The sequence below is a fragment of the Castanea sativa genome, chromosome 9 (genome assembly GCF_040712315.1).
Source record: "Castanea sativa cultivar Marrone di Chiusa Pesio chromosome 9, ASM4071231v1".
Classification (NCBI taxonomy): domain Eukaryota; kingdom Viridiplantae; phylum Streptophyta; class Magnoliopsida; order Fagales; family Fagaceae; genus Castanea; species Castanea sativa.
Genome location: NC_134021.1, coordinates 27,682,931 through 27,708,261, shown reverse-complemented (window position 1 = coordinate 27,708,261; position 25,331 = coordinate 27,682,931). Strand labels below are relative to the sequence as shown.

Genomic DNA, 25,331 nt, shown 5'->3' with positions numbered 1-25,331 from the left:
ATAGATTTCTATCTTTCTTTTTTGCTTTTTTTAGTTGTACTGAAAAAAATCTTTTGCCTAGCTTGAGGTTTATGTTTTAAGTTCAAAAATGCGACAGATGCTAAAATAGATTTTTTTTTAGTACAACTAAAAAAAGTAAAAAAAGAAAGATAGAAATCTGTGTACATTCCCCCAATCCTAAACCAAACATTTTCCTCAATGTTAAAAATAATACTCTTAAATATATGTCTTGAATGAAAAGAGAGCAAAATATTAATATGCAATGTGAGAACCAACTAGAAATAAGTAAGGTAAGAAGAAGAGGGAGACGTACATTGATCAAGCAGATTGTTATAAATTTTAAGTTCTGTCAAATATCAGCTAGAACAAAAGAGAATAAAACTAAACAAGAAAATAAACACAAATTCTAATCTAGAAGAAGAAAATAAACAAGAGAAAAAGAAAAAAAAAATGTAAACCTGATAAACATAACTGGGATCAATCCTGATAAATGGGATCATCCATGAGGACTTCTTGAACTTCTGGAGGCTCAAGTTCTAAAAATGGTTTTAAACGTTGGCCATTAACTTTAAATCTATCACTATTTTTAGGATTCTCAATCTCAATAGCACTATAGGGATAAACAATGCGAACTATGAATGGATCAGTCGATCGAGATTGAAACTTTCCTGGGAAGAGATGCAAACGAGAATTATAAAGAACTTTTTGACTAGGTTCAAATGATTTTCTCATGATTTTTTTATCATGAACCCTTTTCATTTGATCCTTATAATATTTGGCACAATTGTATGCATCGTTGCTAATTTACAGTAACTCATTGATTTGGAGTTTCCTTTCAGCACCTACTTTGTCAAGATCAAAATTTAACCACTTAATAGTCCAATAAGCTCTATGCTCTAACTCAATAGGGAGGTGACAAGCCTTACCATACACAATTCGATAGGGAGACATTCCAATGGGAGTCTTAAATGCTGTACGGTATGCCCACAATGCATCATTGAGTCTTAAAGACCAATCTTTCCGAGTAGGGTTAACTTTTTTCTCCAATGTTCTCTTGATTTCCCTATTAGATATCTCTACTTGACCACTTGTATGTGGGTGATAAGTCGTTGCAATCCTATGAGTGATGCCATATTTCTTCATTAGTTGCTCAAAAACTCTATTGCAAAAGTGCTTTCCTCCATCACTAATAATTGCACATGGTGTACCAAACCGTGCAAACACATTCTCTCTCAAGAACTTAACTACAACCTTGTGATCATTAGCTCTACATGCAATGGCCTCAACCCACTTAGAAACATAATCAACAGCAACAAGGATGTATAAGTTACCAAAAGAATTAGGAAAAGGACCCACGAAATCAATACCCCAACCATTAAATATCTCAACAATCAAAATAGGGTTCAATGGCACCATATTTCTTTTTCCAATAATCCCTAACTTTTGGCATCTCTCACAGGCCAAACAATATGCATAGGAATCAAAAAAAATAGAAGGCCAATAAAATCCACATTGCAAAATCTTGGCAGTAGCCTTTCTTGAACTAAAGTGGCCTCCACAAGCATGATCATGACAAAATGATTTAACATTTTGTTGGTCACTCTCAGATATGCATCTCCTAATTATTTGATTAGAACAATACTTAAACAAGTATGGATCATACCAAAAGAAATACTTAACCACAGCCAAAAATTTAGACTTATCTTGTTTAGTCCAATGCAAAGGCATTTGATTAGTGACAATGTTAGGACATATATGATTCATGTTAGGAACATATGTCATCATGTATTGGCTAATCCTTTGACAAAACACACTTTACTTGTAATTGGGTAGATCTGGGATGTGTTTAATGCTTCAAGGAACAAGGTTTCAAGTTCAAGTGTTAAAGTCATGCAAGTCTATCCAAGAATCAAGTGATGAAGTGCTGGATTTTAAATCTCGATAGCTAGCTCGACAGCTAGTATCTATGAAGGTTTAATAAGTTATTTAAGCCCAAAGCTCGACAGCTGCTCGATAGATAGGGTATCTATCGAGATTTAAGAAAGTCAGTTTTCCAATTCTAATTTTCATCCAATCCGTGAATAGATGTTTGGGCTTTCTTTTCTCACAACCCTAAACATATATATGTTAGGATTTGTGCCCTCAAATCCTATTGTATGATGCTATGTATGATATTATGTATGACATCATGTATGACATGATGTATGACTTAATATTGTGATTGATAAAGTTATTTTATTATTATCTAAAATAATGGTAACATGAATATGGGACATTATCATATAGTCCATGAGATGCATTGTATGTGATTTATGTGAAAAGTCACAGAAGATGTAAATCACAAGTTCTTTGTAAACTCAGAATTTATAGTTTATAGTCGGTGATGAAATTGGGCATTTCATCTGCAAAGATTATAACGTATCAACTAAGATGGTTTGTCTTGATCATGGAAGTGGAGACTTCTAGTTGATATGTTGATATGTTTTAAGAGTTAAGACATATTGAACAGGACTGCTGTGAGATTTATTATTCTCCTAACGACTGTCAAATGAATAATAAATCTCACGACTTCTATTTGCATGAACTCTTAATCCTGATCATGAGGTGTAGGTTGCTTTGATTATCAGGAGTGAGATCTAAAGTGACGGTCAAAACCTCAGTATGTTGGGCAGCCGCATTTAGTGTTGATGGAACATATATTCTCAAGTTGGAATTCATAGTCTCTTGATGGAGATATAAAATATTCTCTTGAGATAAGTTTAATGAGTTCAGTTATTCAGAGAGTTAGGCCTAACCACTTTAGTAAGAAATTACTAAAGTATATATTTATGAAATTGGATTTCATAAATATATAATGAATAACGTTAAAGGATTAAACCGGGTACTCAAGGATAAGATGTAGTAATTTACAAAGTGGCAGTTTACATTTATGACTTTGTGTTACTACGAATATTTTATGAAGGGGTTGCATGTATAATAAAGTCTTGGGATATAATTTATTAATAAGGCCTAGAGTGCAATTATATTTATATAGTGGTATTAAATATAATTAATGGTAACTTTGGACTTGTCAAGAGTTGACGGAAAAGCCCAAGGCCCATTGGAGCTAGTGTCTTATTGGTCTCTTTTGGTCCCACTCCAAGCCACACACTAAAGCCTAATTGGAAAGGCCCAATAAGGCAGCCCAATTAGATAATCAGTTAGTTATAAAGGGAGAAACATACAGAATTTTTATTAGAAATAAAAAAAATAAGAAATGGTGTGTGAGAGAGTGTGAGACACACTTTCATTCTCCCTTTGGAAAATTGATTGAGAGACCACACATCTTGGCGTAAAGTGGAATTGGAGTGAAGATTAAAAGTGTTCCCAAGTGCTTCTAATCTTTCTTTTGAATTTCTCCACACCAAGGTACGCCATCTTGTTATTAAATTCTGAAATTTACATAGTGCACGTTATCAATCATGAATGAATGGTGTGTGTTTTGTATGAGATACAAGACCATAATTTTTCCTTCAATATAGGGATTGTTTTAAGGGCCATCACAGCTGATGCACATTAATGCAAAAGTTTTTCACAAAGCATATTGTGAACCAGAGACATATGCCCGAGTTCATCTTTCTCTTAAAGAAGTTGCTATATTTGTACACCATAGGATTTTGTGACCAAGGAGCTTCTTGATCTTCATCGTGTGATGAACTCAAGATCTTTGCAAGCAACATCCTTCTCAAGTTGGTGATTAAGTCGCGTATTAGGATTTTCACATCTATTGGTTTGTCACATACTAGGAGCTGTGCATTAAAAGGAGAGATTGTCACTACAGAACAAGGCCAATTGGGTATTGGGGTAAGGGTTCAACTGTAGGTTGGTATAAGGTACTGAGATTCCTTTACTTGTAACCGCTTGTTGTGCTAATAGTGAATTCTCAGGAGTGGTGACCTTAAAATCACCTGGTAGGATTTTTGCCTTTAAGGTTTTCCCCATTCGTATACAAATCACCGTGTCAATTTTAATTTCCGCTACATTTTATTTTAGTTGGTGATTTGTTTGTGCTACCACGTGTATTGCATGTTAATTTGATTAATTAATAAACTTGGCTTATTAGTTAATTAATTCATCACAAGGGGTCAATATATTTGTGGCCTATCAGACAAGATAGTTTGCAATATCAGCATACTAAGATCTCTAGGATACATGCAGCAACTGCTCATCAGGGAAAGATTCAAGAATAGGTAAATTGTCATCAGTGTGCTCAATGATTAATCTAGACAAATGGTCAGCTACTACATTTTCAGTTTCCTTCTTGCCACGAATCTTAAGATCAAATTCTTGTAATAATAAAATTCGTCAGATAAGTTGTGCTTTATCATCTTTTTTGGAGAAAAGATACTTCAGTGCAGCATGATCTGAATAAATTAAGACCTTGGACCCCAACAAATAGGACCTAAATTTATCTAAGTCAAAAACAATTGCTAGCAACTCCTTTTCTATTGTAAAGTAGTTCATTTGAGCATCATTTAGAGTCCTACTTGCATAATAAATCACATGGGAACTTTGCCAACCCGTTATCCTAAAACAGCACCAATTGCATAATCAAAGGCATCACACATAATCTCAAACAGCACTTTCCAATCAGGTTGTTGAAAGATAGGTGCAGAAGTTAACTCAGTTTTTAGTCTCTTAAATGCAAGGAGACACTCATCACCAAACACAAATGGGGCATCTTTGGCAAGTAAGTTGCATAAGGGCCTTGAGATTTTACTAAAATCCTTGATGAACCTTTGATAGAACTACATGACCCAAAAATGATCTAATTTCCTTAACAGATCGAGGAGGTGGAATATTAGAGATCAAATCTATTTTGGCTTTATCAACCTCAATACCACTTCTGATATGACATGTCCAAGAACAATTCCTTTTCTCACCATAAAATGACATTTCTCCCAATTAAGAACAAGATTCTTCTCCTTACACCGCACTAACACTAAGGATAGGTGGTGCAAACATTCTTCAAAAGTGGACCCAAATACTAAAAATTCATCCATAAATATCTCCAAAAATCATTCCACCATATCAGAAAAAATACTAATCATTTACCTTTGCAATGTACCTGGAGCATTACATAAACCAAATGGCATGCGATGGTAGGCAAATGTCCTAAAGGGGCATGTGAAGGTAGTCTTTTCTTCATCTTCTAATGCAATGGAAATTTGATTATATCCAGAATATCCATCAAGAAAACAATACTAAGCATGACCAGCTAACCTTTCCAACATTTGGCCTATAAAAGGAAGAGGAAAATGATATTTTCTTGTCATGGCATTCAACTTATGGTAATCAATGCATACTCTCCATCCCGTTTGCACACGAGTTGGGACTAACTGATCATCCTCATTCTTAACAACTATTATGTCAGATTTCTTTGGTACAACTTGAACTGGACTCACCCAATTACTATCAGAAATTGGGTAAATAATACCCACATCCAAAAGCTTCAAAACTTCAGCTCTCACTACCTCTTGCATAATAGGGTCTAGACGTCTCTATAGTTCACATGAAGTTTTAGCATTCTCTTCCAAGTGAATTCTATGCATATCATAGATGGACTAATACCTTTTATATTAGCAATTGACCAACCTATAACTTCCTTATGCTCTTGAAGTACACTCAATTGGTGTTCCTTAAGGTCATCCAAATCTGAAGCTATAATGACAGGTAAGGTCTTAGAAGAACCTAAAAAGGCATACTTAAGTGTGTCAGGTAATGGTTTCAACTCCAACTTTGGTGGTTCCACAGCATATAGGGGTGTGGATGAAGAAAGTGGAAGAGGGATCACTTTTGGTTGCCAACTATTAGTACTTAAGAGAGGAATAGAATCTAACAATGCATTGACCTCTTCAATTGAGTGTTCAATATCAAAATTGCAACCAAAAAGATTTAAGCAAGCCTCTAGAGGATCCTCATAACTTGATTACAGGAAAGTATCATGGACTAGACTCTCAATCATGTCAACCTCACAGATATCCTCATTGTCTAGCACTTGTTTACTTATGTGGAAGATATTATGCTCAATGGTCATATTTCCAAAAGAAATCGTCATTACACCACTCCAACAATTGATCAAAGCATTGGATGTGGCTAAGAAAGGGCGACCCAAAATGACGTGGATTTGTGTATTGGCATTTAGAGCAGGCTTAGTGTCTAACACAACAAAATCAACAGGAAAATAGAATGCATCCACCTTAATCAGCACATCCTCAACAATACCTCTAGGGATTTTCAAAGACCTATCAGCTAATTGAAGTATAATGGTTGTGGGTTTTAACTCTCCCAAACCTAGCTGTAAGTATACTGAATATAGCAATAATTTCACACTTGGCCCCAAATCTAGTAAACCTCGTTCAATGAGACGATCCCCAATCTTGCATGAAATTGTGGGAGATCCTGGGTCCTTACATTTCACTAGATATTTATTCTGAATGATTGAACTGACTTGCTCTGTCAAAATTTCCTTTTTAAGAACATTTTTCTTTCTCTTCATTGTCACAAGCTCTTTTAGAAACTTGGCATAAGCAGGAACTTACTGAATTGCATCAAGAAATGGAATGTTTATTTATACTTGCTTAAAAACCTCTAAAATATCTCCAAATTGTGCACTTTTTTTAGTATTTATTAACCTTTGAGGAAATGGATCTTTAGGAACAAACCTCTTATCAAGGGGAGAACTAAAATCCTAAATTGGAATAGAGGGTGGGTTGTCCTTCTTTTCTCCATAATCATTATGTGAACTATAAGTTCCTTTTTCCTTTAACACAATATTTTCTTCATCCTCCACTTTTGGCATTTTCACTTGATTATCAACTTGCTTACCAGACCTAAGGGTAGTAATAGACTGAATATGTTCTTGCGCATGAGTAGAACTAGAAGAACCATTGATGGCATACTGCCCTTTTGGGTTAGTCTCCAACTTGGGTTGCTAACTGGCCAACTTGATTTTCCAACTTTGAAATAGCTTTGAGAATTCAAATCGGTGGAACTTTTCATCTCTTGAATGGCTTGGCTAGTTGATTGCATGAAAGTTTTGAAAGACTCCTCCAAAGATGATTATTTTCTTGGTGGTGCTACAAACTGAGGATTTGATTGAGGAATGGAAGAAAATGCTTGAGTAGATGAACGAAATTGACTTTGTTGATATACTTGTTGTCCACCTACATTTATGGGAGGCTAATTTTGCCTCCATGAGAAATTAGGATGGTTCCTCCAATTTGGATTGTATGTCTCTAAAAATGGACTAAGAAATGGTTTTTCATAATTATTCAATGCATTTTCTTACTCAGTATAAAATTCAGGGTAACCAACTGTGGAAGGACACATTTGTGTTGTATGCATAGGACTCGCACAAATTGAGCATGTTTCACTTTGAACATGATTAACAGAATTTAGTCCTCTACCTAAAGTTAAAGCTTCAACCTTATAAGTGAGATTGTCCAACCTTGCTTTCATGTCTACATCTTCACTGATTTCATGCAATCCTCCTCTTTTAATTGTAGGGATTGATCTCTTTCTAAGGTTGGAAAAAACCCATTGTTGTGAACTTTCTGATAAATCCTCTAGAAATTTGTATGCCACATCATCTATTAGACTAAAAAATCCACCACCATTCATGGATTCAATCATGTTATGATTTTTCTGAGTCAAACCATTATAAAAATATTGTACTAGTCTCCATGTTTCAAAACCATGATGGGGACACTTTAAGATCAAGTCCTTAAATCTCTCCCACCTCTCATAAAATTTCTCTTGTTCATACTGATAAAAATTTGCAATTTCTCTCCCTAAAGCATTGGTCTTGGCCATTGGGAAAATTTTAGAGAGGAATTTTGTGACCAATAGTTCCCATGAAGTGATAGATCCAAGTGACAGAGAATTAAGCCATGCTTTTGCTTTATCCTTCAAGGAAAAAGGGAATAAACGCAAGCGAACAGAGTCATCAGTGAAATTTTGGAACTCACAAGTAGCAAAAATCTCAAGAGAATCCATCACATGCATATAAGAATCTTCTCTATCCAAACCATGAAAAGTAGGAAGAAGATGGATTATCTGTGGCTTCAACTCAAAATGTCCAGCATTGGTTGCACGCAATACTATGCAAGATGGAGGGTTGGTGGTTATGGGTGAGAATAACTCCCTAAGAGTTTTTGAATCATCTCCTGTTTCTCCCATTGTGGATGAATAATCAAAACTAATAAGACAATTTTCTTTATCACGTATCCAAGTTCTCATACACCATGCACAAAGAAATAAATTTCTTTTTGTTTTTTTATTTAAAAATAAATAAATTTTAAGTACAACTAGTAGAAGGGAAATTCAATTAAGACCTAATTTATTTTCCTAACCAAGTCCCCGATAGCGGCACTAAAAACCTGTTGTGAAATTTTAAAGTACTCGCAAGTGTACAAACCGTACCGAAGTATAGTTTGACATAAACGAGGTTCGAACCCACAGGGATTTGAATTAACGTAGGAAAATTAATCAAATCTTAACCAAATTAATCCTAGTCTAGTTTAATAAAAATTGGTTGTTTGCAATTAAAAAAGTAAGCAAATAATTAAACTAAGCAATGATGTAATATAAAGTAGTAAAGAGATGTAAACAATCTAGAGAAAGGAATTAAGGTTTCAGAATCTGCCTTGTTAATTCATATCAGCGTATATTTATGATCATTAATTTTTCTCAACTACTACATGATAATCTAGAAATCAATCTTGCTACCATGGAGAATATTATCATTAAAAATTCTATTTAAATATCTAAAGTGTGTTCTTCTTCGCTTCTTGAGTATAAAATCAAATCATCAATTGTAATTGTTGACAAACAAATCACAAGAGATATCCAATTTTATAATCAAGAAATAATAAACCAAGTATTCAATTAATTAACCCAAGTCCTAAATCATGAGAAAAACATAATTGAACTCATATCTAGAATCTCATCTTAGTCAATTGATATGAAGCAAGAACAATTTAAATCATTAAAGAACAACTATTGTGGGAAAAATCAAATCACATAAATATTACTAATAATTCTTAACAAGGTTTCATCCTTAACCCTAATTATAAATTTAGCTACTCATGGGAATTGAAATAAAACACAAGACTAAAATACTAAACATTAAACTACACAAATAAAATAGAGAAAGAAATAGTCATAATGCTATCATGGAGAAAACCTACAGAGAAGTCACATGTGGCACTGCCTCTTGCTCCAATTTTCTATTTTGCATCCAACCCTAGCACTAGCCTTAGCCTCCTCTGAATTTTGCCCTAAAAAGCCTTTAAATAGGTCAAGGAATCCTATTACAAGTTGAATTCCCATTTGGAGAAAATTCCAGATTTTTAGGCTTCAATTAACTGACACTTTTGGCCCAGTTAACATCAGAATTCGGACTTTTGGTAAACTACAAAATTGTAGGCCATTAAGTTAACATTCCATTCCAACTTGAATCATCTCAATTAGACTTCTAAGCCAAAAGTTATACTAAACATACTAACTGATGTGCAGGCTAGAATCCTAATCCGAATTAGACTTGGATTTGGTGCAAATTTTCTTTGATTCCTTGCTCCAATTTGACTTAAATTTAATTGGGCTGGCCTTCTTTAGCTTCATCATGGCCCTTGTAAAAGTAAAGTCCATTAGCTTTCTTCTTTGCACAAATCCACTTATTTGATTCCATTCTCCTACAAGAGAGAAATTCATGCAATAAAATTCAATTAAGCACAAAATTGATTATTTAGCATTATTCCAAAACCAAATATAAAATGCATGAATTAATTCAAAATAAGTATGATAATACTCTCTAACAAAGATATAAATATGCAAAATTAAGCTATTATCAATGCACGTTAGTTACCTTCCATTCAGATCAAGGTAGAAAAGTCCCTTGGTCGTCACAATGTAAGATTGGGATAGAGAAGCATCTCAATCACCCCAAGTTCTGAGGTAGAGAAGCCCCATGGTTACCTTCCATTCAGATCGAGGTAGATAAGCTCCTTGGTCGCCACAATTCAAGATTGAGATAGAGAAGCCTCTCAATCACCCCAAGTTCTGAGGTAGAGAAACCCCTTTGTTACCTTCCATTCAGATCGAGGTAGAGAAGCTCCTTGGTCACCATAATTCGAGATTGACATAAAAAAGCCTCTCGATCACCCTAGGTTTCGAGGTAGAGAATCTCCTTGGTAACCTTCCATTTAGATTAAGGTAGAGAAGCCCCTTGATCATCAAAATTCAAGATTGAGATAAAAAAGCCTATCGATCGCATCAGGTTCTGAGGTAGAGAAGCCCCTTGGTTACCTTCCATTCAGATCAGGGTAGAAAAGCCTCTTGGTCACCAAAATTCAAGATTGAGATAGAGAAGCCTCTCGATCGCCCCAGGTTCAAAGATAGAGCAGCCCCTTGGTTACCTTCCATTCAGATCGCGGTAGGGAAGCCCCTTGGTCGTCATAATGCAAGATTGAGATAGAAAAGCCTCTCAATCGCCACAAGATCTAAGGTAGAGAAGCCCCTTGGTCACCTTCCATTCAGATCAAGGAAGAGAAGCCCCTTGGTCACCACAATTCAAGATTGTGATAGAGAAGCCTCTTAATCACCATAGGTTCCGAGGTAGAGAAGCCCCTTGGTCGTTACAGTTCAAGATTGAGATAGAGAAGCCTCTCAATTGCCTTAGGTTCTGAGGTAGAGCAACCCCTTGGTTACCTTCTGTAAAGTTGTAATTTACAACTATGTTTTATATTGGCTTTATTCCATGACAAAAATTGTTGTGATTTCTTTAATTTATTTCCTGGTATTTTGATGGATTTTACTGTATTGGGTTTAGTATTAAGTTGGTGAAAAATCGAGCATGAAATAAAGACTTAGTGCAATTTTGCGACTAACTTGCAAGAAGTTCATGGGTAAAGGTTATTGTGAAAAGGGCACATGAGGAGCACATGCTGGAAGCTGAAGAGTCATGCTAGGCTGTCAATTTCGTGAGCGTCTCGCGAGAAGGGCCAACCCGCGAGGTACCCGCGAAACTCTCTCTCTAGAGGACTTTAAGAGTGACTTTCTTACACTTCACCCATACTATATATACCTTCATTACCCACAAAAGTATGAGAGGCTATTCAGAGAGAAATACCCTAGATAAGTTTTCTTCAACACAACACACCCATCTTTTAGAGAGAGGGCTACTCATCCTTAGTAAGAAATCATTTTAGCCTTTTCTCCTTCCCTCTCCCATTGTCATACCTTGAGAGGAGATTTGTTCCCAAATGCAAACCACACCTTTTTAGAGTGTAGAAAATGTTTTGGAACTCGGGAAGCTTTGGGGATTTGCCAAAAGAAACCGGTGAGGCTTGGCGGATGCAATTGGGCGTATTACGGGATTCGGAAAGCTAGAGAAGACATGACTCTAAGAAGTCCATTGGTAGTAGGAGCTTGGAGGGCTCAAGTACATTGGGTAGACTAGGCTTGGAGGGTCTTTTGTTATTCATGTACTCCAACTTTATTCTCTAGTGGATCGATTTCGACTTGGAGGGTTGTAGTGAGATTTTTTGCCAAGTTCTTCAGTTTCCTTTTCAATAACACGTCATGATGTCATCTTGTATTTGCATTTCTCTTCCTTTACTCTTATGTTTTACATCTATTATTTATTGTTCATGTTTGTGCACTTGAGTAGTTTCGGTGATTGCACTTCACTTACTCTTGTTCCACACTTAGTTTAGGTAAGAGTAAACTTAGGACATATGTAATTCATGTTAGGAACATATGTCAACATTTTATGTATTGGCTAATCCTTTGACAAAACGCACTATACTTGTATTTTGGTAGATTTAGGATGTGTTTAATGCTTCAAGAAACAAGGTTTCAAGTTCAAGTGTTAAAGCCATGCAAGTTTGTCCAAGAATCAAGTGAATAAGTGTTGTTCATTAAAGCTTGACAGCTAGCTCGACAGCTAGTATCTATCGAGGTTTAAAATGCTATTTCAGCCCGAGGCTCGATAGCTGCTCGATAGATAGGGTATTTGTCGAGGTTTATGAAAAACAGATTTTTTGTTCTAATTTTCATCCAATCCGTGAATGTATGTTTGGACTTTCTTTTCTCACAACCCTAAACATATATAAGGATTATTTTATGGGTCATCACAGGAAACACAGTTGTACAAGAGCACAATTGCACAAGTGTGAAGAAGAGTGACCGAAAACCTAGTTTGCCCTAGTTCATCTTGAAGAAGCTGCTGTGTTTGTACACCGTAGCGTTTTGTGACCAAGCAACTTCGTGCTCTTCATCGTGTGATGAGCTGAAGAACTTTGCAGTCAACATCCTTCTCAAATTGGTGATAAAGTCGTGTACTGGGATCTACACATCTATTGGTTAGTCACATACTTGGAGCCGTGCAATACAAAGAGAGATTGTCACTACAGAACAAGTCCAATTGGGTATTGGGGTAAGGGTTCAACTGTAGGTTGGCATAAGGTACTGGGATTCCTTTACTTGTAACCACTTTTTTGATAATAGTGAATTCTTAGGAGTAGTGACCTTAAAATCACTCGATGGGGTTTTTGCCTCATAGGTTTTCCCCATTAGTAAACAAATCACTGTGTCAAATTTATTTTTTGCTGCATATTAACTTAGTTGGTGATTTTTTTGTGCTACCACACTCATCGCATGTAATTGAACCTAATTAATTCACTTGAAAAATTAATTGGTTAATTCATCACAAGAGGTCAATACATTCTTAGCCTATCAGGTTTTAGCACAAATCCAATCTTTCAATTGGTATTAGAGCGGGTACACTTATTAGATTTCATTATCTTAGGGTGATCCTAGACCTCTTGTATTGCTATGCATATAGCAATGGCAAAGGCCAACATGAAGTGTAGTTCATGTGTTTGTGATAATGTCTCTATGAGCATCTTTGGAGATTGTCCCAACAATGAGCTCCTAGAGTTATTCAAGTCTAGGAAACATGCTAGAATGTTCATCCACATGCTGAAATGTTTAAAGCATAGGAATCAAGAGCTTCATAATAGATTTCGTGAGTCTACTTCCTTAGTTCCAAAATATAAGAAAATGAATAGACATTTGTGTAATAAACTTGATAGTCTAAAAAGAAAACTTCAGTCATCCATGAATGATGTAAAGAAAGATGAGTCTTGTTTTGAAAATCAAGAATGTTCGTCTCATGCTTGTCTCTTTGTGCATACCACATTGAAAGTGTTTAATTCATGTTTGTGGTATCTTGACAGTGGGTGTTCAAGGCACATAATCGGGGATAAATCACTCTTTAAGAGCCTTAAGAAGAAGGAGAATGGTTATGTGACATTTGGAGATAGGAGCCACTCACAAGTCCTTGGAAAGGGAACTATTGATATTTCAGGACTTCTGTTGTTCACTGATGTTCTTTACATCAAAGGGCTAAAAGCAAACTTGCTGAGTATCACCCAAATATACGACAAAGACTTTTTAGTTCAATTTTCAAAGAAAGGGTGTCTAATTCTCAATGAAGAAGGTGTGCAAGTCTTGAAGGGACTTTGGACCACTAATAATTGCTATGGCGTAGTTCCCAAGCCAAATGTATCATGCCAGAGTGCACGACTAAATTTGTTGGAGTTATGGCACCAACATTTTGGACATGCAACTTATAAGCAAGTGGTAAAAGTTTCAAAGCTTGAAGCTGTGATTGGTTTGCCAAAATTTGGAAAGATAGAGAAAAATGTTTTTGGCCCATGTCAATTGGGAAAACAAACTAAATCAACACATCCCAAAGTAAATGTTGTTGCTAAATTTCGTCCATTGGAGTTGCTTCATGAGGATCTAATGGGTCCAACGAGAATGGAAAGCAAGGGCGGGAAAAGGTACATCATGGTTGTGGTTAATGATTTCTCAAGGTACTCTTGAGTGGAACTTCTTAGAGAAAATTCGGAGGCAAGTGACAAGGTGGAAAGACTACGCAAAAAGCTCCAAAATGAAAAGGGAGTTCCCATAGTCAAAATTAGAAGTGAACATGGGAAGGAGTTTAAGCATACCAAATTTGAAGCATTTTGCAATGAGCATGGAATCAAGAAGGAATTCTCAACCCCAAAGACTCCACAACAAAATGGGGTTGTTGAAAGGAAGAACCGGGTGATCCAAGAGATGGCGAGAGTGATGCTTCTTATCAAAGACATTCCATGGAAATTTTAGGCTAAAGCGGTAAATACATCATGTCACATTGGGAATAGGATTTTCTTCCGAGCGGGAACAAAGAAGACATCATATGAGATTTGGAAGGAAAAGAAGCCTAAGGTGAAATACTTCCAAGTATTTGGAAGTAAATGCTTCTGATAGGCCAAAAACGAATTGACCCCTTGTGATGAATTAAGTTGATTAATTAGCCAAGTTATTAATTAATCAAGTTAACATGCAAAGCGCATGGTAGCACAAACAAATCACCAATTAAACTAAGTATGCAGCTGAAATTAAATGGCACGGTGATTTGTTTACGAATGGTGAAAACCTACACGGCAAAAACCCCACCGGGTGAATTTAAGGTCACTACTCCCGAAACTCCACTATCACAACAAGCGGTTACAAGTAAAGGAATCCTAGTACCTTATACCAACCAACAGTTGAACCCTTACCCTAATACCCAATTGGACTTGTTCTGTAGTGACAGTTTCTCCTTTTGATGCACGACTCCCAAGTACGTGACTAACCAATTGCGCGAATCCCAGTACGCGACTTCAATCACCAACTAGAGAAGATTTGTTGGCTGCAAAGTTCTTCAATTCATCCACACGATAAAGATCAAGAAGATGCTTGGTTACAAAACCCTATGGTGCAAAGACACAGCAACTTCTTCACAAGAAATATGAACTAGGGCAAGAACTTCATCTCAAGTTACAATTTGCATGAACATGGAATTCTCAATGCTTGTGCAACTTGCCACCCTTTGACAGCCCTTAAAATAATCCTTTTATATGTCTAGAGTTAGGAGAAAAGAAGGCCCAAAGACACATCCACGGATTAGAGTTAAAACAGAACTAGGAATCTGTTTTTCTTAAATCTCGACAGCTACAGGTGTCAAGGTGCTATCGAGCAGCTGTCGAGCCTTGGGGCTAGAACAGCTTCTTAAAGCTCGATAGATGCAGCTGTCGAGCTTTAATAAGGAGCACTTCTCAACTTGTTTCTTGGACAGACTTGCATGGCTTTACACTTGATCTTGAAACCTTGTTTCTTGAAGCATTAACCTCATCCTAAATCTACCCAATTACAAGTAAAGTGCGTTTTGACAAAGGATTAGCCAATTACATAAATAATGAATGACATATGTTCTAAACAAGTGAAACACATATGTCCTAACAATCTCCCCCTTTGGCAATTCGTGACAAAACCACAACCAACAAATGAACATATGGGAGAAGTCATAAATCACTCAACTCATATACACTTATTGAATACAATAAAATCTATCCTAACACAAACTCTTAAAAAACTTTGCAAGAAGAGAGTTGATGACAAGTAGACTTTGACAACCTGTATTTCTGAAACACTTTAAACAAAACTCATCAACGCATCTTAGTGTGAAACAAAAATAATAGATTGCATACAAATAAAGAAACATGTGAATAAAGAAAGAAAAGAAACATCACATGTAGAGATAGGTGAAAGAAACATACAACATCATATATATATAACAAAAATGAGCACAATGTATGTAATAATGGTCACAAGACCTAAGGTACAAGAAAAAAATGTATCGAAAGTAGAGAAAAGAAAAAGATACAATTAATCCTCACTACCTCCCTCAGCACTCAACACTCCCCCTAACAAAAATGTCCCTATACAAACTCTCCCTAAGCATGACTACTCTCATAACCAAAAAACTACTCCCCCTTTTTGTCACGAGTGACAAAAGGTAGAGTGTCAAGTAGACATCTCATCGGTAGAGCTAGCATCTCCATCATCATCCGAAGCATCATCATCATCACCATCATCATCCCCAGACGTGGAAGCCATAGGAGGTGGTGGAGGAGAAGCCTCAAGAGCAAAACCACCCATGGTCGCCTATCACCTAGCAATGCGACCAACACGAACATTCACCTAATACAACTCTGTAGAGAGTGCATCGAGGCGAGCATCCATGCGCTGAAGCTGCGCCATAATATCTCCTAGTGACACATCGCTCGAAGAGGAGGAGGGAGAGGATGAAGCACGAGCCGATCTGGATGGAGTGGAACAGAAGGAGGGAGCGGCTGAACCTGTCTGACGCGACCAAAACTGTGCCTCATTACGTTTTACGGTAGCGGTATCTGTGGAAACCATAACAGAAAAAGGGTCGGAGACAGGAAAAGTGATAGAAAAATGGCGTAAAATCCTCGTGATAGCAGAAGGAAAGATAAGCTTATCACGGGTAGCCGTATCCTTATACACATCTAAGATAGAAAAGATGAAATGTGAAGGAAAGTCAATGGTAAGATCCTCAATAAGAGACAACTAAAAATGAGCATGAGGCTCTGTGATAGAGTTGTAATGAGAAAAAGGATGCAAAACAAACGTCATTACCATGTTCAAGAAATGAGGAACTTTAGCAAAAGGTCGACATAACGTATACTGGTGCTCACCCCAATCAGAAGGGCGCTCACAGAAAGCAGAAATCATCTCGTCTTTGGACACAGTCCTTAGACGCTCACAGCTAGGGTAGTCAGGACGCGCAACCCTCGGAACATGGAGCACATCGAATACCAACTCCGATTTGACGACAATGCGCGTACCTCAAACGCGAGTGACAAAGAGAGGTACTGAATAATCGAATCCATGCATGTTGGAGTAAAACTCCTGAATCAGTACGGAAGGACAAGTGACCGGGACGTCACACAGTGACTCCCATTCCCGTTTGTGAAAGACATCGGGAAGTGTGGGCAAAGTCTGCCAGAACAACGTCGCGTTCCGAATGAACACCTCGTTTAGAGAAGTTTTCCAAGAAATCTTGATGGGATTTCTCATCACGGAACCGAACAGAGATCGGAGTGGAATCAGAAGATGAAGAGGCCCTAGAACAAAGAGGGTTTTGGGTCGGAATAGACTTACATTTTAGTGCCATAGACACTACTAACGCAAACAAAAAGAGAAAGGGGGGGGGGGAGACAGAAACAATCAAAAAAGTCCCAAAACAGTTCAAATATAACAAGTATATTGAAAAGAAAGGACGTATCCATGGGGAATGCATGAATATGTGACATGCATAATGAAAAACTTCATGGGCTCAGCCCAATCCAATCCTACCAGCACACAAACATATTTCACACATCTAAATGCATGAGAATACTGTTATAATGCGAATGTGATGAGTGCATGGAGTTTTTAAGATAAAAACTACAAAACCCATCCCAAAAATTTCTACAAAAACTGATCAATTTTGAAAAACCCCAAAATTTTCAAAAACCCCAAAATCTAGGTTTCAAAAACATGAAATGCATGTAGAGTGATGAATAAGAAGCTTACCAAGTGAAGAGAAACTTGAAGAAGCTTTGAGAAACCTTGAGAAAAGATTTTGAGTGAAAGAGAGAGTTTGAGAAGTTGAAAAGACAAAAGTGTCAAGAGAGAGATCGAGAGAAATGAGAACCAGATAGCACAAAACCTTTAAATAGAACCTCAGTAAATCTCGACAGATGCAAGTATCGAGAGGTGTCGAGGTAAGTGTCGAGAAATACACGTCGACAGATCCAGCTATCGAGAAGGTGTCGAGAACCAAACACAAACAAGAAAGCTGAAGCTCAATCGATCCACCAGGTGTCGAGAAGCTATCAAGAGGACAGAAAGTTTCTCGATCGATCCCGAAGGTGTCGAGAAGCTATCGAGAGGACAGAAAGTTGCTCGATCGATCCAGAAGGTGTCGAGAAGCTATCAAGATTGTCATAAGAAAAAGCTAAGAATCTCGACAGACAGCTAAGTATCAAGGAGGTGTCGAGCCAACTTTTCAAAACAGTTTTTTGAGAAGGGAAAAACACAAACATGAATGCAATCAATCGTGCAACTCAACCAATGATCCAATCAACATATAGGACTCTCAAAAACATCTCTCAACAACAATCTTAAGCACATGGATCTCAAAACACGCACTCACACACTAAAAAAGTCTAACCAATTTTATATTTCAAAAACAAGTTAAGACAGTTTAGTGAGCATACATCAACGCATGTAAACTTTGTGATGGCCAAATCACATTGTACCTGCACATGTATCAAAAATAGAAAAGAATATTGTGTGTTGTGTGTAAAAAACATCGCAAGATTGCACAAGTGTCTCGATGTTATGACGATTTGAGATATGAGAAAATCACTTTAACTCACACACAATCATAACTTTCTGATAGGGACTATCACCTTTGAGGTACATCCTATAACTCCCACATCTCCTAGAAAACACGCTTGCAATCATATTTAAAGCATTTTTGTTCCTTTTGCTTTTATTTTCTTTGCATATTTTCTTTTTATTAAGCAAACCATGCATGGGTATACAAAGGAGAGAAAAGAAATACCCAAATATGTTAAGCTTTTGACATTGCACTTTCGCTATGCCGAAGCATATATATGTCATTTTATGATTGGCGGGTAACAGTGGTGAGATGGTTATTTATGCCTTTCTCTTAGGATTTTCTAGTTCAACCCGTCAAAAAGAGTGATACGAGTGTTAAGTTCAAGAGATCACTTAACCATACTCATCACAAACAAAGAGCTACAAAGCTCACTTGCTTAGTTGTGCATAGAGATGCTCATCTAAGCTACAAGTGATACAAAGTTTAGAAAACTTTGTTTCAATGGCCATTTTAAGGTTCACAAGAACCGATGTACACAAACACACACTGTTTTTGTATTTTTATGATTTTTCAATTTTTTTTTCTTTTGAAAAAAAAAAATAAAACTGAAAACACACAAACAAAAACATGTTTAAACAAAGCAAACAAAGTATAAAACTAGATTAACTCAAAAACAGAAAGCAAAACACACAAGTAACGCAAAACAAAAACAAGAAGGGGAGAGAGAGAGAGAAAAAGTGAATAAGTCACTTGGAACCCTTTTCCTTCCACACCTTGGAAGAACTTTTCCTCTTAGAAAATCCTTGAACCGATGATGAGGGGGAAGGATTGATTCCGTTCAAGTTCGAAAGGAACATGAGGGCTTTGAGAAGATCTCCAAGAGGAGCAAGAGAGGTTTGAAGCTGATTCTGGTTCCCAGATGCTATCATGACATTGCTCTGTTGAGTGGCTAACCACTTATAGCAATTTGGTCGAGTATGACCGGCAATACCACAATGATGACAGAGATGCTGCTTCTTCTGTTTAGGCTTTTAAGAGTTATCCTTCTTAGTCCTAGGATTTTTAGTGTCCTTCTTCTCAACCTTAGGGGGTGCTCCTAAGATAGATTTACCCTTGTCTAAGTTCTCACTAGCTAATTCAGTTTTAACATCATTGTTCTCAATTTTAATATTATTAACAGGAGGAACAAAAATAGTAGTACTAGCAAAAGCAATATTAGAAGAAGAGAATTCATACCCCAATCCTGTTCGATCAGAAGCAAATTTCTAAATGTAGATCATCTCATCCAACTTCGCACTTGATGCCCTCTCCAATTGAGCTCTAACTTGAAACATCTCCGCTTCAAGCTTCTTGATCTTCTCAGCCAAGAAATTGTTCTCAAATCTTAGTGCCCCAATGGTTTGATTAACTTCATCAAACTTTGTGGAAATTTCCTCACAGTTAAGTTCCACATCACTGAGCTTCTTGGTGGCTAGCCTATAGAGTTTCTCATGCTTCTCAGAAAGCTTGTACAGTTTCTTATAGGCTGTATGGATATCATCTTGATCATCCATCTTTTGAAACTTGGATTCCACCAATTCCTCTTCTTCATCCACATCTTCAACAATCCCTTTAGTAGGATTGACAGTGGCAGTGAAGGCATTCAAAATTCCGTCATCTTCATTGTCCGAATCATCCTCAGGCTCAGTGTCGCTCAAAGTAGTAGCTAGTGCCTTGCTCTTCCCAATGCTTTTGAGATATGTGGGACACTCATGTGACTGAAACTTTGACATCCGAAGCACTTGGGTCCTATAGGAACAGTGTACTGACCGACATCCCTTGCATCCTTCTTCCCTTTATCTTGGCTCTTGAACTAAGAAGAATTGGATTGCCTACGGTCCTTGTCAAAGCCCTTTCCATTGGCATTTTTCATGAATTTCTTGAATTACCTGGTGATGTAGGACTTCATCTTAGAGTCTTCATCGTCTGATGACTCATCTGTCTCACTGCTCTTGGCTTTTAGTGCCATGCTCTTACTTTTTCCCGACTTGCCAATTCTTGTCAACCCTAGCTTATAGGATTGCAGATTACCAACCAGCTCAATCAAAGGAATCTTGTCAATATCCTTTGATTCCTCTATCGCCGTGATCTTGGCATGGAATCTCTCGGGTAGAGATTTAAGCACCTTCCTCACAATCTTGGGTTTAGGAATGGTTTCTCTAAGATTGAAGGCTGAGTTCACTATGTCCTTGAGCTTGGCATAGAACTCATCAAATGACTCATTCTCCTCCATCTTAATTTCTTCGAAGCTTGTAGTGAGCCTTTGTAGCTTCGAATCTTTGACAGCCTTTGTTCCCTCATAGGTTGTCTAGAGGATAATCCATGCTTCCTTAGCAGTTTCAGTGGAGGATATCTTCTTGAACTCCTCATTAGTGACCGCACTGAATAAAGCATTCAATGTTCTACTGTTGAAGTTTGCCGCCTTCATCTTGGCTTCATCCCAATCGGTTGGCGCTTCATCCCAATGGATCACACACAAAGATAAACAATAAATCAGAGTGTGCCTGCTCTGATACCACTTAATAGGCCAAAAATGAATTGATCTCTTGTGATGAATTAAGTTGATTAATTAGCCAAGTTATTAATTAATCAAGTTAACATGCAAAGCGCCTGGTAGCATAAAGAAATCACCAATTAAACTAAGTATGCAGCAGAAATTAAATGACACGGTGATTTGTTTACGAATGGGGAAAACCTACATGACAAAAACCCCACTGGATGAATTTAAGGTCACCATTCCCAAAATTCCACTATTATCACAACAAGCGGTTACAAGTAAAGGAATCCCAAGTACCTTACCAACCTATAGTTGAACCCTTACCCCAATACCCAATTGGACTTGTTCTGTTGTAACAATTTCTCCTTTCAATGCACGGCTCCCAAGTACGTGACTAACCAATTGCGCGAATCCCAGTACACGACTTCAATCACCAACTAGAGAAGATTGTTGGCTGCAAAGTTCTTCAATTCATCCACACGATGAAGATCAAGAAGATGCTTGGTTACAAAACCTTACGGTGCATATTACACAGCAACTTCTTCACAAGAGAGATGAACTAGGGCAAGAAATTTGTCTCTGATCACAACTTGCTTGAACAAGGATTTCTCAATGCTTGTGAAACTTGTATATTTTGAGGGCCCTTAAAATAATCCTCTTATATGTTAAGGGTTAGGAGAAAAGAAGGCCCAAAGACACATCCACGGATTGGAATCAAAACAGAACTCAAAATTTGTTTTTCTTAAACCTCGACAGATAGAGGTGTCAAGATGCTGTCGAGCCACAGGGCTGGAACAGCTCTTTAAACCTCGACGCATGCTAGCTGTCGAGCTTTAATAAACTTGTACTTTTCAGCTTGTTTCTTGGACAGACTTGATGACTTCAACACTTGATCTTGAAACATAGTTTCTTGAAGCATTAAACACATCCTAAATCTACCCAATTACAAGTAAAGTGCATTTTGTCAAAGGATTAGCCAATTACATAAAAGAATGACATATGTTCTGAACAAATGAAACACATATGTCCTAACAATCGGCACTAAGTGGATCTTCAAGAACAAGACCGATGAAGATGGTGAGGTTGTTCGAAACAAGTCTAGATTGGTGGCTCAAGGATATACTTAAGTTGAAGGTGTAGACTTTGATGAGTCATTTGCTCCGGTAGCAAGACTTGAGTCAATCCAAATTCTTCTCTTCGTAGCATGTTTTATGAATTTCAAGCTATATCAAATGGATGTGAAGAGTGCCTTTTTGAACGAACTTTTACATGAAGAAGTGTTTGTTGAGCGAGCTAAGGGGATCCAAGATCCACATTTTCCAGACCATGTTCTAAGATTGAAGAAAGCGTTATATGGGTTGAAGCTGTTAGGATGTGTGCCCTTAAATCCTATTGTATCGATGCTATGTATTTTATCATGTATTTTATTATGTATGACTTAATGTTGTGTTTAATAAAGTTGTTTTGCTATTATCTAAAATAATGGTAACATGAATATTGAGACATTATCATATAGTCCATGAGATGCATAGTATGTGATCTATGTGAAAAGTCACAGAAGATATAAATCACAAGTTCTTTGTAAACTCAAAAGGTAGTTTGTAGTCGGTGATGAAAAATGGGCATTTCATCTGCGAAGACTATAACATATCAACTAAGATGATTTGTCTTGATCATGGAAATTGAGATTTCTAGTTGATATGTTGATATGTTTTAAGAGTTAAAACATATTGATTTAGACCGGTGTGAGATTTATTATTCTCCTAACGCTGTTAAATGAATAATAAACTCACAACTTATATTTGCATGAACTCTTAATCCTGAGAGAATAATGGACTTGATCATGAGGTGTAGGTTGCTTTGATATATCAGGAATGAGATCTAGAGTTTTGGTCAAAACCTCATGTTGGGCAACTACATTTAATGTTGATCGAACACATATTCTCAAGATGGAATTCATAGTCTCTTAATGGGTTTGTTATTCAGAATGTTAGGCCTAACTACTTTAGTAAATAGTTACTAGAGTATATATTTATGAGATTGAATTTCATAAATATATAATGAATAACTTAAAGGATTAAACCGACTACTCAAGGACAAAGTGGCAGTCTACATTTATGACTTTGTGTTACTACTAATATTTTATGAAGGGGTTGCATGTATAATAAAGTCTTGGGATATAATTTACAAATAAGGCCTAGAATGCAACTATATTTATATAGTGGTATTAAATATAGTTAATGGTAACTTTGGACTTGTCAAGAGTTGACAGAAAAGCCCAAGGCCCATTGGAGCTAGTGTCTTATTGGTCCCTTTTGGTCCCACTCCAAGCCACAAACTTAAGCCCAATTGGAAAGGCCCAAAAGGCCAGCCCAATTAGATAATCGGTTAGACACAAAGGGAGAAACATACAGAATTTTCTGTAGAGTTTTTTGGATGAACACCATTGTGAAGTGGTGTATGTAAGTATTAGATACTTTGACATTCTCCATTTGGAACTAATTGAGAGACCACACATCTTGGGCATTAGTGGAATTGGAGTGAAGATTGAAAGTGTTCCCAAGCGATTTTGATCTTCAGTTTTGAAATTCACCGCTCCAAGGTACACTCTTTTGTTCTTAAGTTCTGAAATTTATTTAGTACATGTTAACTTTTATGAATGAAGTAGATCCATTATTTTTCCGCTACGCACATGCATATTTCCTTCAGAAGCAAGCACCAAGAGCATGGTATAATCGTCTCACCTCATATCTTTTAGATCATGGCTTTAAGAGAGGTCAAGCTGATCGAACATTCTTTGTCAAACGAGATGATAAATCTCTCCTTGTTGCTCAAGTATACGTGGATGACATTGTATTTGGGTCAACAATTGTTAACCTTGCTCAAAAAGTTTTAGAAGAAATGAAGAAGGAATTTGAAATGAGCATGGTGGGGGAGCTAAACTACTTCTTAGGTCTTCAGGTAAAACAATGGAAAGATGGGATATTCATATCTCAAAAGAATTATGCCAAAAATCTCGTAAAGAGATTCAATTTAGACTCTAAGAAACATGCATCCACTCCAATGAGTTCCTCGGTAAAACTGAGCTCCAATCCAGCTGGTGTGGAAGTAGATCCAACTCTTTACAGGAGCATGATTGGCGGTCTCCTGTACCTCATTGCAAGTATGCCGGACATAGCCTTTAGTGTCGGGGTATGTGCACATTTTCAGGCAGCACCTAAAGACTCCCACATGACAATGGTCAAAAGAATCATCTGGTTTGTTAATGGAACATCCGACTATGGGATTTGGTACTCAAGAGATTTAAATGACTACCTAGTTGGACACTCAGATGCTGATTGGGCCGAGTATGTTGACGATAGAAAAAGCACCTCGAGAGGTTGCTTCTACCTTGGAAATAATTTGGTGTCTTGGATGAGCAAGAAGCAAAATTTAGTGTCTTTATCAACTGCTGAAGCAGAGCACATTATAGCGGGGAGTTGTTGTGCTCAACTATTGTGGATGAAAAAGCTTCTTCATGATTATGGGATCTCTCAAGACACCATGTGCATCTTTTGTGACAACACTAGTGCCATCAATCTATCCAAGAACTCTGTTCAACATTCAAAGTCAAAACATATCGAAATTCGATATCATTTCATTCGAGACTTGGTGGAAGAGAAAATTGTATGGCTGGAGTTTATCAACATCGATAATCAAAAGGCAGACATTTTTACTAAACCCTTTGATGGTCACGGGTTCGAATCTCTTCGTTAGACCATTGGTGTCGGTATCATCCCTTGACTCATATCTTTTGTGTGACCTACTCTTGTTTATTGGTGCATCCATGCTATATAGGTCTCACATGTTAATGTTTCTTTTTCAAGTCTTTGTTTGTTGTTTGTTGTTTTTGTTGATCTTACTTTGTTTGTTCTGTTTTTGAGTGTGTTGAAAAATTCAAAAATCCATAAAAAGTGAAAGATCTCAAAAAATTTAATCGCTTGTGTTGTGTATATCACAAGAGAGTTTGGCCTAGTACTTCCATACTAATGGCGTAGTGCATTTACAAGCTTAGCTTGTTATGTATGGACATTTTCTAAGTGTGAGCAACATCTAGAAATCTATGTTTGTTTGTTGTAAATAGATCTTTAAGGTTGTCATGAATGATTGGTCTATAGTCTTGCTTGATCTTGATACATGTGTAGACTTATGCCTATATATCTCCTCAAATTTATTTTTCTTTTTCAAAAGAGCTCTTCAAATGTCAATCTCCAAAAAGAGAAAGAGCTGAAAAAGCCTTGCTTCGAAAACTAGTTTGACTAGGAAAAGGTAGAGCAATTGTATTAAAATGTATGGTGCCAAAGCCAAATTTGTCAAAAATATATCAAAAGTTCATGGCATCGTTTCTCAAGAATTTGAGATGTATTTCATTAGAAGTATGAAAAATGGAAGCCAAATGAAAAGCTTTCAATCAAATGTAAACAC

The 25,331-nt window shown here is 36.9% G+C and overlaps 1 protein-coding gene, 1 non-coding gene and 1 pseudogene across 2 annotated transcripts; 2 read left to right on the top strand and 1 right to left on the bottom strand.

Moving 5' to 3' along the window:
• Window positions 1-477: 477 nt before the first annotated feature.
• Window positions 478-8,220, bottom strand: LOC142608988 (uncharacterized; annotated as a pseudogene).
• On the top strand, window positions 7,733-7,841 carry LOC142611461 (small nucleolar RNA R71). Its single transcript, XR_012840045.1, has one exon. It is a non-coding gene; the product is annotated as a small nucleolar RNA R71 (small nucleolar RNA).
• A 4,668-nt stretch (window positions 8,221-12,888) lies between the features above and the next one.
• Window positions 12,889-24,623, top strand: LOC142608987 (uncharacterized). The gene is made up of 3 exons (XM_075780636.1): window positions 12,889-13,889; window positions 13,947-14,178; window positions 23,577-24,623. Exons 1-3 carry the CDS (start codon window positions 12,889-12,891, stop codon window positions 24,621-24,623), a joined length of 2,280 nt encoding a protein of 759 aa, XP_075636751.1.
• The last annotated feature ends 708 nt before the right edge of the window (window positions 24,624-25,331 follow it).